Source organism: Lissotriton vulgaris, chromosome 2_1, assembly GCF_964263255.1.
Source record: "Lissotriton vulgaris chromosome 2_1, aLisVul1.2, whole genome shotgun sequence".
Classification (NCBI taxonomy): domain Eukaryota; kingdom Metazoa; phylum Chordata; class Amphibia; order Caudata; family Salamandridae; genus Lissotriton; species Lissotriton vulgaris.
The window spans coordinates 839,117,486-839,134,969 of NC_141687.1; the positions used below are offsets into that span (position 1 = coordinate 839,117,486).

Here is a 17,484-nt window from a genome sequence, read left to right on the forward strand (position 1 = left end):
CTTCTACAGGCACGAGCTCTATGGCCCCTTTTTGCAGCATGTTGACGACCTCCTGCTGCAATAAGTGTAAGTGCTCTGCGGACATAGGACGGTGTCTTGGTGGGATGTTGGGTGGAGTGGATGTCAATTCCAGACAATACCCGTACTGGACAATGTCTCTCACCCACCTGTCTGTGGTGATTGATTTCCAGACTGGCAGGAACTGTTGTAGTCTCCCCCGACAGGTGTTATATGGTCGGGGGCAGTGACAGGGCGTCACTGTTTGCTATTGGCAGAGGATCTGGAACTGTTGTTTCCTCTGCCTCTGCCCTTGATGTTGTTTCCACGATATCCACACCGGTTGTTCTTATTGTAGGTGGATTGTGTACTTCCTTTATTGTACTGTGTCTGTAGCGTGGATTGGCCTCTTGAGGGTCCCCTAGTATTGGAGCGACGAAAGGAGCCACCCCGAAAGTGCTGTAACTGCAGTGCCCCCATAGACTTCGCAGTCTCTGTGTCTTTTTTAATTTTTTCAAGGGTGGTGTCAACCTCAGGTCCAAATAAGTAGTCCGGGTTAACTGGCTGATTGAGGATAGAAGTTTGTATTTCTGGTTTGAATCCCGAGATTCTCAACCAGGCATGTCTCCTTAACATAACGCTAGTGTTGATGGCCCTGGCTGCAGTGTCAGCTGCGTCTAGCGCGCACTTGATGGAAGCATTGGTTATAGGCTTCCCTTCTTGGATTAGTAGTTCTGCACCCTCCTTGTACTGATCTGGTAGGTGTTTCAACAGTGTCTCAAGGGTATCATAATGTGACCTGTCATATCTGGCTAAGAGTACCTGAGTGTTGGCAATGCGCCAGATGTTAGCCACCTGCGCCGCCACCCTCTTCCCTAAGTTTCCAGAACTTTTGACTCTTTGTCAGGAGGAGGAGCACCACCTGTAGTCTGGGAGTTTGCTCTCTTACGTGCATTAGAAACAACTAATGAGTCCAATGGCAACTGTCCCCTTATATAAGTAGGGTCCCCAGGTGCCGGTCTAGATTTCTTTTCAATCCTTGGGTTTAACACCCTGGCCCTAGTGGTGTCCTTAAAATGTCACCAGCATGCTTAAGGACCCCTTTTAGCATGGGCAGGGTCTTGACTGTTCTTTCTGAAGTGGAAAAGGTGTCGACCAGAAAGTCTTCCTCCACAGGGTCAGCATGTAGCTCGACGTCATGATTACTGGCTGCTCTTTCAATAAGGGCGTTAAAGGCAGTAGTGTCCTTAGTAGGAGATGTTTTCACACTGTACACATGAGTGTCAGGGGCAGTATGCTGATCCCTTGGGTCAGCCGGGTCTGCCCATGGTTGGTTTTGATCATCGGGATCAGTGTCCACATGATAAGGGTCATCTTCATGTTCGTCATCCCCTGCATCCACATCTGAGTATGTGGGTGAAAAATTCTGAGGTTCTTGTCCATAGGACTGGAGGAGTTCCACAAGAGTTGGCGACGTTGTCGAAACTCTCTTCTTCTTCAAGGGAATCTTATATGACTCCATGGGTGTTTCTGGTATTATTTTCCTTTTGTACATGGACAGTCTACCAGTTTCCGAGTCGATGAATTGCCTCGACTCCTGTTCTTCAGGCTCTTCTGTAGCCTCCATTTCCGTCAACACTTTTTTAATGGCGCAGATACCTCTTTTCGGTTCGAACATCTTCGGACGTACCGAGGGTGGCAAGCCGAATTTGATCGGCGTCGACGCGGTCTGAACGTTTCCGACCAGCTTTGGTGTTGGGGTCTTCTTTGGCCCGACCGCTGTAGCCTTATCCTTGATGCGTTGGAGTGACTCCGACACTTCCTTGGCTACGAATGGACTTGGCTGCGTCGACTCAACAGGGTCCTTGGAGCCAGTCTTCGTCTTGTCCGCAGGCCTCGACCGAGGATCGATCCCGTCTTTCGGTTCGAGTCTTTTGTGGGTGTCGACTCCTTTCGGCGTCGGCCTCGTTGGTTCGACAGCCTTGACCTTGGTCTTCGGTGCCCCAACCGTCGGTTTGATGACCTTCTTGAGCTTTTTGGCATCGACGGCCATTTTCTGTTTCTTCGGCTCCGAGGGGTTTGAGGCCTTGGAGCCGACCAGAGTTAGTTGCACTTTCGGTTTCGGCTTTGGCATTGATGCTTTCGGTTTCGATTTCTTTGGATCGACCGATGGCGGTTTTGAAACCGATGGCTCTTTATTAATGTTCGAAGCCGGGCCTTTATTCGGGGCTGTAGAACGAGACTGTGGATCTTGGGTAAGGCCTAGTGGCGATCCCTCGACCTGAGCCTTATTGAGTGCATCATCGTCGGCCCCCGTATAGCCGGTTGGGCCTAGCTACTCGCCTGAGCTATCTTCTACGGTCCCAAGGGCCTCTGCGTCGTCTCCTAACTCTTTGAGGACGTTTTCGTCTTCTTCTTGCATCTCTTAGTCTTCGGCGTCATACTCTGAGTCATGCTCTGAAGCCGGATTGGAGCAGTATTCCTGATCCTCCAGATCAACGACCTCTTCGTCTTCGGTCCCGAAGATATTTTCAGGAACAGGCGCTGACCTTTTCGACTCCAGCCGAGCCGCGCGTCGAATTCGAAGAGTTTTCTTCGACCTGAAACGGGCACAGGCCATACAGTTGGCTTCGTTGTGATCCGGGGACAGGCACTTGTTGCACACCGGGTGGACATCGATGTACGGGTATTTTGCATTGCAAAGTGGACACCTCTTGAATGGGCTTCTTTCCATTGTAGATCGAAGATAGGGTCGAGTGTGGAAAGAAAACCGTCTGATTCCTCGATGTCCTCTCGAAACAAAGTTACCGGTACCGAACAAAACGATACAGACGCTGTCAAAAGCCTTTTGGCCTTGTAGACAGTTTTCCTAACTTGAGCTAAGATAGTAACATCCGAACCCAATGGCGGAAAAAAACAATCTGAGGATGGAGAGGTTGCCCATGCGCACTGTAGTCCAGGGGAGGAGCCACCTATCTCGTGATACTTCGAAGACTCTTCCAAGACAACAATGTGCAATCATCCGGACCCAACACTAGGCGGCGATCTATGCACAGATATGAATTCAGCAGCCCACATGCCTCGAACCTCCACTTCCTTGTTTGGTTGAGTTGGGATGTCCAGTTCAGGGGGGAATACATGCTATACTAGCCCTCAAAACATGGGTATGGGTATCATGATGTGTTTTAAATTTTAGCCTGGATCAGGAGGTAACGGCAGGTTAAAGGTTATCCGGGGGCTTATGTGGGATTGCTAACTTATTTGTGTTTAAAATATTTATAAAGTTGACCCCATCATCCAAAGGATCACAGAGCTACACAACCTGATCAAAGTAGTGTTAACGCATTGCAACAAATCCAAAACTGTGAATGACAGAAGTCAGAATATACTTATTTTTGGTATTATAATAAATTGTCATTATCTTAGATTGGATTTGTCACCTGTATTAAGACCTCAAGCAATTGCTCAATTTAGACACCCAGTGACTGAGGCGTGCTGACTGGACATTCACCATAAACTGGGGATGTACCGGTGTAACTATGTTTTAGGATCTGGCTAGATCACAAAACATCATTATTGCAAATATGCTGCTGTCAGAGCTATTCACACATGCCACTTTCCTGCTCCTGTGTACTTTAAGCTGTCTACAATCCAACCTAAAGCAATGCAGTTCCCTTAGGTTTCACTGCAGACCGCAATCGTGAGATTTTTATTACTATACTCCCTAGCTATGTAGCATATCATAAACGCTCCTGAGCTACTCATTCAGGTAGCAGTTTTAGAATTATTGTGCCAGCTGGAGACGGTCTGTTCTCTGAGAAAGCACTCCCTGTTTTCACCTTTTTCTATTTACCCATGAATACTCTTCAAGCATAAAAGTTTTGAATTTACATACTTTCGGTCAGTTGTATGAAGCTTCGCCTAATCTGGCCAGGATTATAGGGATTTTCTCTTCCATGCTTTGATGTTTTTTCTTTTAAGTACGGATGTTAACCTGTTTTTGTGCATGAAGAGACATGTTTATCATGGTATGGACCTCCTTAATAAAAATGGATGGTTACGCCCTAGAAATTAAGTTTAAGAAACAGAAGGGAGCCTATCCTACAAATTTGCTACGGCAGGAGATTGCGTATATACATACCTTTCGGATTGCCCCATGCCGCTTACGATAGAGCTTATTCCAGGATGTACCCATTTCCAGTAGCAGCTTCTGCCCAAGGTGGTCAATGGATATACTAGATGATTCCTCCTGGGGGGGGAGACAGGCACCGTATGAGAGGTGAGGAGGTGTGCATAAAGAAAAGAAGAGGGGATAGTAGTGAGATGTTATGAGATCTTAGAAAACAAAGAAGCGAGAGAAAAGGACAATATTCTCCAAAACCTTCATTTAAGACCCAAGTCACAAAGAGTAGGGTAATAAGGGCTGGGAGATGAGACACCACAAAGCACTGACTCAGACTGAAAGAAAGTCAAGTGCAAGGCTGCCAGATATGTGCTAGATAAGTGAGAGAGAAAGAAAAGGAAATGGCTTTTGTTCATGTTTATGAGGTGTTAACAGACACACTAAAGATTCACAAACTACATAGTCAGCCACAAAAAGTAAAAGGGCAGGATTTATTTGTAGAAGACACAAAGCACAATGGAGGAGGCTGTTTGGGGACTGGTTGTAAAATAAAATAAATGATATAAATACACAGAGTGTAGAGAGACAAGCACTGCAAATGTCTGACATGCAATGTTGTGAGTAGGTTAATTAAGAGAGTTAAAGATGTGTTATGTGCTCGTCTAAACAACTTGCATGGTGTTGGGCCCATGCTGCATGCCTGCCAACACACTGCGGTTAAATAAAAAATGAGGCTGTAACCATTCGCTAGCTGCAGTCAATACATTGCAGATTATAATGTATGACAGCGTTTCATTGCTTTCTTAAGGATTAGTCTTCTGGCAGACAAAAAGAACAGACTACAGCTTTACATGAGATTCATCAAAAGTGATTTTTTGTGAACCACAGACACTTTGACAAAGACAGGTATTAAATAAGATAAATACAAATCATCTGAAGTCATGCATCTTTGGTAACATCATCATTACTGATGGATAAGACATTTTAATGCAGGCTGTTTTTTGCATAGACAAAAAGTGCTAGTCTTGAAAAGAGGAACATTCCCTTCAGAGATGCAAATGAGGCTCCAATGGGATCATCCACATCGCCAGAAGTAAAGACAACCAAGGCATAAAAGATTATTGTTGTTCACTTCAATTTTTAGATCTGTTATGAAAACAACAGGTAGTGAGGCAGTTATGCACCACATGATATTTCTAGCTAACAATCAGCACCTAACCAATGGATCCCTGTCTAAATGGAGTAAAAGCCATAAGAAGGTACCGCTTCTATCCAGTCATGGAAATGAGAAAAAAAGGTGACAAGCTTGCATAAGAAGACAGGTTTTTAGCCTACGTTTCAAATGACAACAGACAGGTATTCCATAACCTAGACTCAAAAACAGAAAAAGGCTGGCCCCCCACCTGTCTCATATAAAATTCAGCACATAGACCTCAGGATTTTGGGATGTTGATATCCTTTAAAAAGTTGAACAGAGACTGGGTCAGGTTAAAATAGCATCCTACACCACAAGAGACAAATTGTCGGAACTATTTAACTGGAAGTCAGCACAAATCCTTATGGGAGGTGCAGCAGTGACAGAGGAGGTAAAATACTTCTTCGACACAGGAGGTCATTTATCACTCATCACCACAGAAGGCAGTGAACAGAACAAGAAATGGGCAAACTGTGCATTCTTGAATCATAAATAAATGACATCATCCAAATAAGCAGCTGCTGCAACTTCCACTACATAACCCGTACTGACCTTTTTTTTAGGTGAAAGATGGAGTTAGCATGAGGTGCCAGCAAACATGTACTCACTCCAGGGACACTCAACTTGCCCTTAAGAAACGGTGGGACACAGTGAAGTACACTTTCCGGATTACATTAAAAATTAATATTGCAGCAGGATTTTTAAGTCTCTGAATCGTTGTATATACCCTGACAATAAAGTTATAAGTCAGTGACTGACATACTTATCAGTGAACCTCCACTATTTTGATGTCTTTAATGGCTAAGACTGACACCCCTCCAGAGAAAATCCGCAATTTTGATACCTTCATTGTAGGTAATAGACCAACACTTATTTGAAAGAAGAAAAACAAAAGATTCTGTGATGCAAGAAACCTTAACAATAGTCCTGATCACAGGTGATGGAAAGTGCAACACATTATTGGGAATGCGCTGCCCCAGGGAAGCAGCGAACTCGTGCTGCCCTGGGGGCAGCACATTCACGTGAAATACAGATCGGTAGCTTTACAGCCGCTCAATCAATACATTTGTAGAGCGCACTACTCACCCATGAGGGTCTCAAGGTGCTGGGGGCGAGGGGTGCTGCTACTGCTCGTATGGCCAGGTCTTGAGGAGCCTCCTGAAGGTTAGCAGGTCTTGGGTTTGCCGTGGGAGGATGGGGAGGATGTTCCAGGTCTTGGCAGTGAGGTGGGAGAATGATCTGCCACCGGTGGTCGCTCTTCGGATGCGGAGGATTGTGGCAAGGGCGAGGTCGGCGGAGCAGAGCTGTCGGTTTGGGTGTAGAAGGTGAGTCGTCTGTTGAGATATGCCGGACCAGTGTTGTGGAGCGTCTTGTGTGCGTGGGTGAGGAGCTTGAAGGTGATCCTCTTGTTGACAGGGAGCCAGTGCAGGTCTTTCAGGTGTGGTGTGATGTGGTTGTGGCATGGGATGTCGAGGAACCACTGTGGAGAGGCGTTCTGTATGCGTTGTAGTCGTTTCAGGAGTTTGGCCGAGGCTTCTGCGTAGAGGGCGTTTCCGGAGCCCACCTGCTGCTGATAAGGGCCTGGGTGACCGTTCTTCTTGTTTCGGTGGGATACACCTGTAGATCTTAGCCAGCATGCGGAGGGTGTTGAAGCAGGAAGACGAGAAGGCGTTGACTTGCTTGGCAATGGAGAGTGTGGAGTCTAGGATAAACCCCAGGTTGCGTGCGTGGTCGCTGGGTGACGGTGCTGCTCCCAGTGTGGACAGCCACCAGGAGTCGTCCCAGGCTGAGGGGGCGGAGCCGAGGATGAGGACCTCTGTCTTGTCCGAGTTCAGCTTCAGAAGGCTGTTCTTCATCCACTCGGCGACGGCTTTCATTCCCTCGTGGAGTTTGGTTTTGGCGGTGAGGGGGTCCTTGGTGAGGGAGAGGATAAGCTGGGTGTCGTCGGCTTCGGAGATGATGTTAAGGTCGTGCCATTGGGCGACTTGGTTAGCGGTGCCATGTAGATGTTGAACAATGTCGGGCTGAGGGATGATCCTTGGGGTACGCCGCAGGTGATCTCGGAGGCTTCGGAGCCAAAAGGGGGGAGGCGTAAGCTCTGGGTTCTGCCGGAGAGGAAGGAGGTGATCCATTCCAAAGCCTTGTCTCGGATCGCTGCATTGTGGAGGCGTGTGCATAGGGTGCGGAGGCAGACAGTGTCGAAGGCGGCTGATAGGTCCAGGAGGATGAGGGCCACGGTTTCACGGTTGTCATGATGTCATCGGTGGCGGCAATGAGGGCAGTCTCGGTACTGTGGTTGCTGCGGAACCCGGACTGGGACGCGTCCAGGATGTTATTCTCCGCAAGGTAGCGGGTCAGCTGTCTGTTGACAGTCTTCTCGATGACCTTCGCTGGGAACGGGTGCAAGGAGATGGGCCGGAAGTTCTTGAGAACCCTCGGATCCGCCTTGGGTTTCTTCTTGATCTCGGCGTGCTTCCAGCTCTCCGGGAAGGGCACGGTCTCGAAGGAGATGTTGATGGTCTTGCGGAGATGGGGTGCGATGGCGGTACTAGCTTTGTTGAAGATGTGGTGTTGGCAAGGATCTGAAGGAGAGTGGATGATGTTCATGATTTTGATGGTGTCGTCGTCGTTTATGTTGGTCCAGGTGAGCAGGGGATCGATGTGGGTGGTGGCTGCGGGGTCTGAGGTGTCGGTGTTTGTCGGGGAGGTTAGGTTGTTGAAGCTGTTGTGAATGTCTGCGATCTTGCGAAGGTCGCACAGGTCTTGCGATGGTGGGATGTCGTTGGTGTTGGAGCTGGGGTTGGAGAGTTCCTTCACAATGTTGAAGAGCTTTTTGCTGTGGTGCGCGTTGTTGTCGTGTCGGTCCTTGAAGGAGGCCCTTTTTTGCAGATCCGATGAGGTGATGGTGTTTTCGGATGGCCATCTTGTGGGCCGCGTAGCTGTCTGGTGTCTGTTCGTGGTTCCATTTTTTTTCTAGTGTATGGCGGGTTTGCTTGGAGGCCTGGAGGTCTGCGGTGAACTAGTTGGCTTTCTTGATAGTGTGTCTGTTGGAGGGTTTCTTGATCGGGGGGGGAGAGTGGTGGCGCAGTTATCGGTCCAGAGTCTAAGGGTGCGGTGGCGGGGTCGGCAGGTGGGCTTTGGGCGAGGGTGGTGTTTAGCTGGTCTTCGGTAATTTTTCTCCAGCTGCAGCAGGGGATCTGTTGAGTGAGGTGGTGCGTGGGGGGTTTCCGGAAGGTGAAGTGGATGCAGCAATGGTCGGTCCAGTGGAGTCCGGTGGTGTGGCTGAAGGTGATGTGGGGGCTTGCAGAGAAGATGTAATCAAGCGTGTGGCCGGCGCAGTGGGTGAGCGTTGTGACGAGCTGTCTATTTCCGAGGTTGACGAGGTTGTCCATCAGGGTGGTGGAGTTGGTGGTGTTGTTGTTCTCGAGGTGGAAGTTCAGGTCTCCGAGGAGGATGTAGTCTGTGGAGGCAAGGGCGTGCGTGCTGACTAAGTCGGAGATGGAGTCGCTGAACTGAGGTCGGAGTCCGGGGGGTCTGTAGTTGAGAGTTCCACAGAGGGTGGTGTTGGGATTGGTGTGGATCTGGAAGTGTAGGTGTTCGGCGGTGCTGGTCGAGACCCTGAGGGTGTTCTAGTGGATGATGGTGGATCCCCCTCATAGTCCGGTGTTGTGGTCCCTGTGGGTGATCTTGTAGCCGTCCGGGATGGCTTTGGCGAGGTCGGGTGCCAAGGAGGCGTTCATCCAGGTCTCTGTCAGGAAGGCGACGTCCGGGGAGGATGTGTTAAGCAGGTCCCAGAGTTCGACAGAGTGTTTGCGTGCGGAGCGGGTGTTCAGTAGTATGCATCTGAGGTGGCTGCGTCAAGTCACGGTGGTCGGTTTGGCGGCTCGGAGGCTCGGAGGCTGGTGAAGCTGCAGCTCCGGCAGGAGAAGGGTCCTTTGGTGTGCTTCGGGGCGGCCAGGAAGCAGGTGTGCAGTTGTTCCGTGTTGAGTGCGTGGAGGGTGCTGGCAGTGTAGTGGTGGTGTTCAGTATGGTGTCCACGGAGACCAGGGGTTCTGGCGCTGGGCACGGTCCAGGCACGGACGGGCGCAGATGGGCTTGCCTTAAGTGTGCCTTCGATGCGCCAGCAGCACGGCCGCCATATATGGGTAGGTGGGAGGGACGAGCAGCTGGGAGTGGGGCAACGAGTGGGCGAGCAGGGGCGGGGCCGCAGGAGACAGCAGGGGGAATACGGGCGAAAATAGGCTAGGGCACCAGGGGGCACAGAGGAAATAAGGGGAGCACAAAATAACAAGGAAAAAAGGCGAAGTTAGGTGGGAAATAAAAAACAAAACAAAAATACACAGGAGGCAGCAAAAAAACGGAACAGGAGGCAGCAAGACAAGAAGCAGCAGTACCGGACTACTGGCCTACCAAGGCAGAGGGCCTCAAACCTACGTCAGCGGCGGTGTCAAGTAGCAGGGGCACACAGACAAGCTGGTGGAGCTGTGCGGAGTAGGGGAGCGAACTGCTTGAAGACATGGTCAAGGGTTGCCGCTCCACGTTTCACTGTACATGCGGAAACCCGCTTGCACTTTTAAGGGATATTAGATATCTCTTGCAGGCGGGTGCAGTCACTGACTGTAGCTGCCTTCAAGGCGATGTCTGGGATGTCCATGGGGCCCCTTTTGTCCCCTGCAAAGGCCTTCTCACGGGAGGGGCACTGACAGTGTGCTATCTTTTAGGCGGCGAACAGTCAGTGGCCCTCCTGAGGGCTTCTTTGCCTCTGCACCCATGTCATTAATACGGCACAGACGCAGAGGCAAAGGGATTCCTTCATTTGCATGGGGCACGCCCCCATGCAAATGGTGAACGCCCCCTTGAAAATAGCTCAGGCACTTTATGTGCACCAGCGCAATTGGTATTACAGAAGGGGCCGCACAAGCATCTGTGGCCCCTTCTGTATTACAAAAGTGCCCCGGGGGAACACAAAGCAGGCGCAAACTCCAGTTGGTTCCCTGGGGTAATTTATCTAATACGGCCCTAGATGAGGCAAATGACCACTGCTTCAACATAAAATGTGATTTGAGATAACCCAACACAGCAGTTTATAATTCCACTCTATAAAACATAATTAAACTCTAAATCTTGAATCTGTAACTATTCACAGGAAAGTGATAGCACAACCAATTTTGAAGGTGAAAGGTAAACTGAAGTTTAATTACGATTCCCTATAAAAAGGCTTTTGATTATTCAGCATATTCTGCTGTAGCCCATCCGAAATACTTAAAAAAAAACATACAAATGTGTGCCTGTAATAACCCCTCAGTTAAGCCTTTAATTGCATCATCCATCTATATGTGAAGGAATACATTCCAAAATCACCTGCAGCAATTAAAGAGGGAAACCAGGAAACTTAGTCAAGCATCACAGGAGGCCTGGACCGAGTGCCGACTCATTGGAGTAGGGAGATTTTCTTTGAATAAAAAATAGGTGAAGTGTGAAGGAGAATTTTTGTGGTGAGAAGGTACAGTAAGTTCATGTTGCTAAAGTGATTGCTCCACCACTCTAGCTAAGAAAGGAGCAGAGACCTGCTGCTCAGAGCAACAAAAAGGAACTTTCCACGACACACTTTTGGCTATGCTATTCATCATCTGGGGAATCCAGCAATGTCTACGTTTTCAATAAACTGCCCCTGACAAAACCCCTCCCCAACTATCCACCACCACAATTCGCCACACATTTAAATGTTTGGGAGTCAGACCTTTAAAATCAGGGTCCTGAGCAAAGACAGAGGTTCTTCCATCACTGGTGCAATCTTGGGCTCTTCCACTTTCTTCTCTGACTCTTCTGATTTAGTTTCTTCTTTCTGGGAAGAAATAAAAATGCAAGGAGTAAGTGATGGCTAGCGTGGGGAGATGCTTTATGAATAGCTGCGTTGATTTCAGTTATCAACCATGGGAGAGCAGCTCTATGGAAGTAACGGATAAATCTTTGTTTAAATTAAAAAAAAGTTTCAGTTGTGAAAGTTGGCAAAATATGCACAGACTACACATTTTGTCATTCTACTTAAACAACGTGACAATAAAGTGTAAACCGATTTTAAAGGCCAGTGAATTAACTTAGAAAACACTCTACACATTCAACGATTTCTACAGCTACCTTTCCAAGCGTAAAACACATTGACAGATATATACATAAGCGTATATATCTTAAGACATATGTGTGACATATGTGTGTATATATACACACACACAAACACCTATATATAAACATGCAATGGTAGTTCAAATAAATGTGGCTCAGTAACGTATGCCAACTGCACTGGTCAACACACATTTATTACTACAGTGCAAAGTCAAATTCAAGTTAATTTCTGCAATACAGGCAACTTGATAGGACAATGTTCCTTACTACCTCCCAGTTTGAATATTAAAATTGCTTTACACACCGAAACAATGCTCCTTATGATACAGAGAGAACTCTTAAATATGATTTACCTTACTTCATAAATTGAACCCATTGCTTCCTGGTTAGGTCAATCATCTTTTTCTTTTAACCACTAGCATGAAAATTGCATGGCTTAAACCGTATATGCAAATGTGAAGACTGTAATATGCTTGTTACTATTGTTGATGGAAGGGGAGTGGCTTAGTGGTCCACTCAAGGCTTTTCCTCTTGTAAGTGATGGACCCACATCACTTTCCCCACCAGTATTAAAGAACAAGTTACTTACCTTCGGTAACGATATATATGCAAGAAATATTAGTTAGTGATAGATTACTTACCTTAGAATATCCCCAGGCATCAGACTGGATGCAGAAAGCTTTCGCCAGCAGTACCCCTGCGCGTCGATAGGCGTTGTTGTACAGCTCCTCGTGCGTCGTTGGTGTCGTATTCGCAGAGATGACGTCACTGGAGCTACTTCGACACGCCCACGTGCGCGCGGACGTCAGTTCTGAACACAACTTTCCGTGACAGGAACGCAGAGCCATGCAAGATACTGACCACTGGTGCATTGAAACAAGGGCCCAAAAGGATGACCTTAACCCTAGAAATCAGTTAGCAGAACGGGGAGGGTGAATGGGACGGTAAGGAATCGTTCACTAATGTTTCTTATAGATATATTGTTACCGAACGTAAGTCACTTTTTCATCTGAAAGAAACACATTAGTGAAAGATTCCTTACCTTAGAATAGATATCCCAGCAATACCAGCCCCGGTGGTGGGTCTGCAAACTAAAAGCACACCAGAGAGTCCCGGAGAACAGAACGGCCAAAGAAGCCCTCTCTCCGGACTTGACTGTCAAAGCAATAATGCTTTGTAAAAGTGTGCAGCGAAGCCCACATGGCAGCCTGGTAGATGTCCTGCAGAGGGGCACCACATCCAAATGCAGTAGTAGCTGCTGTCGCCCTGGTGGAATGGGCACGCTGCCCCACCGGAGGCTTTTAGCCATAGAATAACAGGCCTTGATACACAAGACGACCCAGCAGGAGATAGTCCTCTTGTGAACAGCCTAGCCTTTCTCGGCGCCTGCGTAGCCAACAAAGTCCCACTGAGGCATTATGAAAGGAACAGGGGGGAACATATGCTTAATTAGACGAAAAAGAGAGTATGCAGTTCCCCAGTTTAAAAAAGGGGGGAGAGATGAACCAAAGTGAGTGAAGGCACACATAAATGGAATCCTCCTTGTTGAAACTAGAGTCCTCACACACTCAGCAAGCTAGGTGTCATGCTTCATCATATGGGCTCCCTCCTCATCGGGTCGGCGGTGCAATACCCGACGGGCACCCATAAAGGGGCTCTTTAGCAGAGATCTTTTGTTCCTGCCGTATGGTGCCATGGGTGTGAGGGCCCTAGGGACAGGGGTGTGTAGATGTGTGTGGGTGGTTAAAAAAGGTTGGGTAGTCCACAGAAGAACTTTAATAAAGTGGTAACCCACCTTACTAAAAACAACCAGAGTGGATGCTCTCTGGCTAAAGGGTCCAGGGGAGCAAGTCTCTACTCTATATCAGTGGTCGTTATGTTTCATGCGATGTGTTCTAAGCGATACAGTGCATTTCTTCAGGACCAACTACTATCTACACTAAGTGTTGTGGGTGGAGCGTGCCTACCAACCACTAAATCAATATGCGAGCACGAAGTCCCGCCAAGGCTAGTGGAACCAGACTGGCTAAAAGCGCTTGCTTCAGTCATCTCCCTGGCGTAAGACACCTCAATTTTGGTTGTCCTGTCCTCGTTCGAACGAGCGCTGGAAAACTACCCATGCACTGTAGCCGGGGAGCCGGTTCTCCAACATATGCGTAAAGCCTTTTAAGAATCTCTGTACAACAGGGGACTTGAAAAGAGAAGGCTGATCTGGAAGTCTCAGAAAGGCTGAAATGGCCGATATATTGCCCTTGATGGTGCCCAGAGCAGAACCCTTCTGGACCAGAGAAAGAAGGGACAAAAGGACCTCAGAAAGAGGGACAGAAAGGGGAACCACAGTCTTGGCTGTGCACCATGCCACAAATTTGTACCACCTGCAAGCGTATACCGATTTAGTGGAGGGACGCCTGGCTGCCAGAATGACATCACAGACTTCGGGAGGCAAGTCAAATGGAATAAACTGTCGCCGCTCAATCTTCACGCATGTAGGTGGAGGCCAGACAGGTTCGGGTGGAAAACCGTCCCCTGCTGCTGCGACAGAAGATCCTCCCGCAGAGGCAGTCAGAATGGTGGATCCAGGCTCATACTGAGTACCTCGGGATACCAAACTCTTCGAGCCTAGTCTGGAGCCACAAGGAGGACTTGGGCCCGGTCGTGCCTTATTTTCTTCAGCACTCTGGGTAGAAGCGGTATAGGCGGAAAGGCCTACAACAGACCACAACTTCACTCGAGACGAAAAGCGTCGCCGAGCGAGTGTCGCCTTGGAAATTTCAACGCACAGAACCAAGGCTCTCCCCACTGTTGATAGAGACCTTGATCCACCTCCGAGTGAAGACACCATTCATGATCCATCAGACACCGGCGGCGGAGTTCGTCCGCCCTGGCGTTCAAAGAACACACCAGGTGTTGAACCGTCAAGGAAATGCTGTGACGTTCCAGCCATGTCCAGAGACGCAGAGCCTGCTGACATAGGCTCCACAACCCTACCCCGCCCTGTTTGTTGCAATATCACATGGCGGTGGTGTTGTCCGTGAACACCTGCACCACCTTTCCCCTGACAGAGGGAAGGAATGCCTTCAGTGCAAGAAGGATCGCCCGAAGCTCCAGATGGCTGATATGGAGCCGGGACTCTGCCGGAGACCAGAGGCCTCTGATCTCCGCCTCTCCCATGTGGCAACCCTATCCTAGGAGGGACGCATCTGTCACCACTGTGTGCTCTGGTTGGGGAAGGGAGAGGGATCTGCTGCTGACCCAATTTTGATTCGTGAGCCACCACTGCAATTGTTGAGCAGTGCCTTCTGAGATCTAGCAGTAGTCAGACAGGTTCCCCTGATGCTGGGCCCACTGGAACGTCAGGTCCCACTGCAGAGTCCGCATATGCCACCTGGCATGGTTGGTCAGCAGGATGCAGGAGACCATGAGTCCCAGCAGCCTCAAGGTCATCCTGACCGAAACCCAGGACAAGGGCTGAAAGATCAGAAATATAGCCTGAATATCCTGGACTCGCTATTTGGGAGTATAAACCCGAAACTGTGACATGTCTAGAACCGTCCGATGAAGAGGAGCTTCTGGGAGGGAATCAGGTGCGACTTCGGTATGTTGATGGAGAACCCCAGCAAATGCAGGAGGTCAGTCGTAGTCTGGAAGTGGGAGACGACTGTCTGGGGCGAGCCCGCCTTGAACAAACAGTCGTCGAGATAGGAGAAGACTGAAACACCTGATCTGGGCAGATGAGCTGCGAAGCGAACACCGCCATCACTTTTGTGAACACCCGAGGGGCGCTGGTAAGGCCAAAGGGGAGCATGGTGAACTGAAAATGTTCCAGGCCCACAGTGAATCGCAGGTAATGCCAGGTAACGCCGGCGTCTGTCACCGCCGCCGCCGCCGGCGTCATCGATGTCCGTTAGGGGCCATACGGGGTCCACCAGCATGAACGGGGAGCCAGAGCCATGTAGGACTCTGGGCGTTGACGACCTCGGGGCCAGAGCCGGCGCTTCTAGGAACGCGGAACAGTGGGTCCCGCGGGGCCTGAAGGCGTGCCAATGGGGCCATACGGGCCGAAGATACATGTCATTGCAGACACGAACTCTTGCAATACGGCCAGAGTCGCCGATGGACCCGGGAAAGGTGGGTAAACCAACAGTAACTGCTTAGGTTCCATCGGAGCCGCAGGGGCGGTGCCACTTGCCCCCTCAGTCGCATCCCGCAGCCGGCGAGGAGAGGACAAAGAGCGGCGACGCTTCTTTGATTTTTTGTGCTTCGCCTTACCTGACTCAGAGTGCGAAGACTTCGAATGATGGTGCTTGCTCCTTGACCTCCCGCGGGTCCGGGGCCTGGAACAATGTGGGGCCCACTCCCAGGCCTTCAGCCACTTTCTGGCAGGCTCCCCCAAAGTTTTCGGGGCCATGACCCGGCAGTGGGAGCACGACTCGGTGTCGTGGTTGCGACCCAGGCAGAAGAGACACTCACGGTGCGGGTCCGTCAGCAATATCGTGCGTGGACAGGCATTGCAAACCTTGAAACCGGGCATCCCTATGCTCCAGGGGTACAGTGTACTCACAAAAATATAACAAAAAAATACTTAGTGAACAAGTGACGGGGTACGCTCTCTCCAGATCTGCGCGAGCTGGCGCAGAAAAAGAAAGAACTGATGTCAGTGTGCGTGGGCGCATCTAAGTAGCTCCAGTTATGTCATCTCAGCATATACGACGCCAACAGGCGCACGCAGAGCCGTACAACGATGCCTATCAACGCGCAGGGGTACTACTGACAAAAGCTTTCCGGATCCAGTCTGACGCCTAGGGATATTCTAGGGTAAGGAATATATCAGCATGTTACACTCTGAGAATCTGCACGAATACGCTGCATATTACACATACGGAGATAGCACCTGTGTATTATAGTAGGTCAGATTGTTCATTGGAAAGGACTTTTTTGTTTTGATTATAACTTTGGCGCTGTTCAACGAATCAGCAAGACATTTTTCCTAGACCAATGCATTCACTTTGGATCGTCCATGACAAGTTTCAAGCAGATCTGTAAAGTAGAGGCTAAAAAGAGTGAGATCCTGAAAGTGACATTTCCCATTTTAATTCCCAAAGTATTCTTTGTTCTTTGATACAGAAAAAGTGGCTATGAATTACACCAAATTTGACATGAAGATAGAAATACACTAAAGGAAGCGCATTTGCCTTGTCTGGTGTAAATCCTTACACAGTTTGAGGAATCAACATTTTAAAAGTGTCTCAGAATGAGCATTAAAAAGTTATATTTTAGAAAATATGGACCATTAATTTGCAGAGTTCTCCAAATACGGCTTAGTGGAGCTCCGCATATTCATAAATTAAAAAAAATATATTCAAATCCCTTCCGACGTAGGAGCTTTTATCCCATTGTTCATTTGAGTTCCATGAATCTGAAGTACTCGGACTGGCTGGCCACAACACAGTGTAAAATGGTGTAACCGACATTGCAGGACCAGAGGACCTAAATTCCACGCACCCCAAAGGACCCTACGATCAGCCCAGCTTTCCTACGCCGTGGTCCCCCGCACCAGAAAGACCAGATCGGGAGGCCGCTCCTTCTCCTTCCTCGCGGCCAAAGCATGGAACGCCCTTCCGCTCCACTTCAGACAGACAACATCGCTCCCCATCTTCGCAAGAAACCTCAAAACCTGGCTCTTCTACAGACCCCCTCCTTGATGGAATGGAACCTGCACCCCCCCCGCACCCCCACCCACACCTAGCGCCTTGAGACCCTTACGGGTGAGTAGTCGCGCTTTAACAAACTCCTGATTGATTGTTTGATTGATCCCTGCGTTCTAAGTATTTTTTTTGAAAGGGCATTTAAGGGGCAGGGCAAGTACACCCTGATCATGAATGTAGGGTGCACCAAGAGGACCACCCCTCCTATGTTTAAATTCTTAAAATAATTAGAATATTAATTTTGCTACGTGGTTTGTGGATCGCAGTGCAAGGTTCACAGGCACAGGACTGTGAACCCATGCAAGCATTAAAGTCCTTGCTGCCCTACTGGCGGGGTACAC

The 17,484-nt window shown here is 49.0% G+C and overlaps 1 protein-coding gene across 7 annotated transcripts in view; it reads right to left on the reverse strand.

The window, feature by feature from the left end:
* The window catches only part of USP40 (ubiquitin specific peptidase 40), a 703,484-nt gene that overhangs the window by 479,747 nt on the left and 206,253 nt on the right, over window positions 1-17,484 (reverse strand). For all 7 annotated transcript variants that reach the window (XM_086956273.1, XM_086956270.1, XM_086956267.1 and 4 more), the window contains 2 exons: window positions 11,056-11,160; window positions 4,139-4,246 (listed from right to left, as the gene is read on the reverse strand). In XM_086956273.1, coding sequence (XP_086812399.1) covers window positions 4,139-4,246; window positions 11,056-11,160 — 213 coding nt within the window. The remainder of the gene's footprint in view (window positions 1-4,138; window positions 4,247-11,055; window positions 11,161-17,484) is intronic.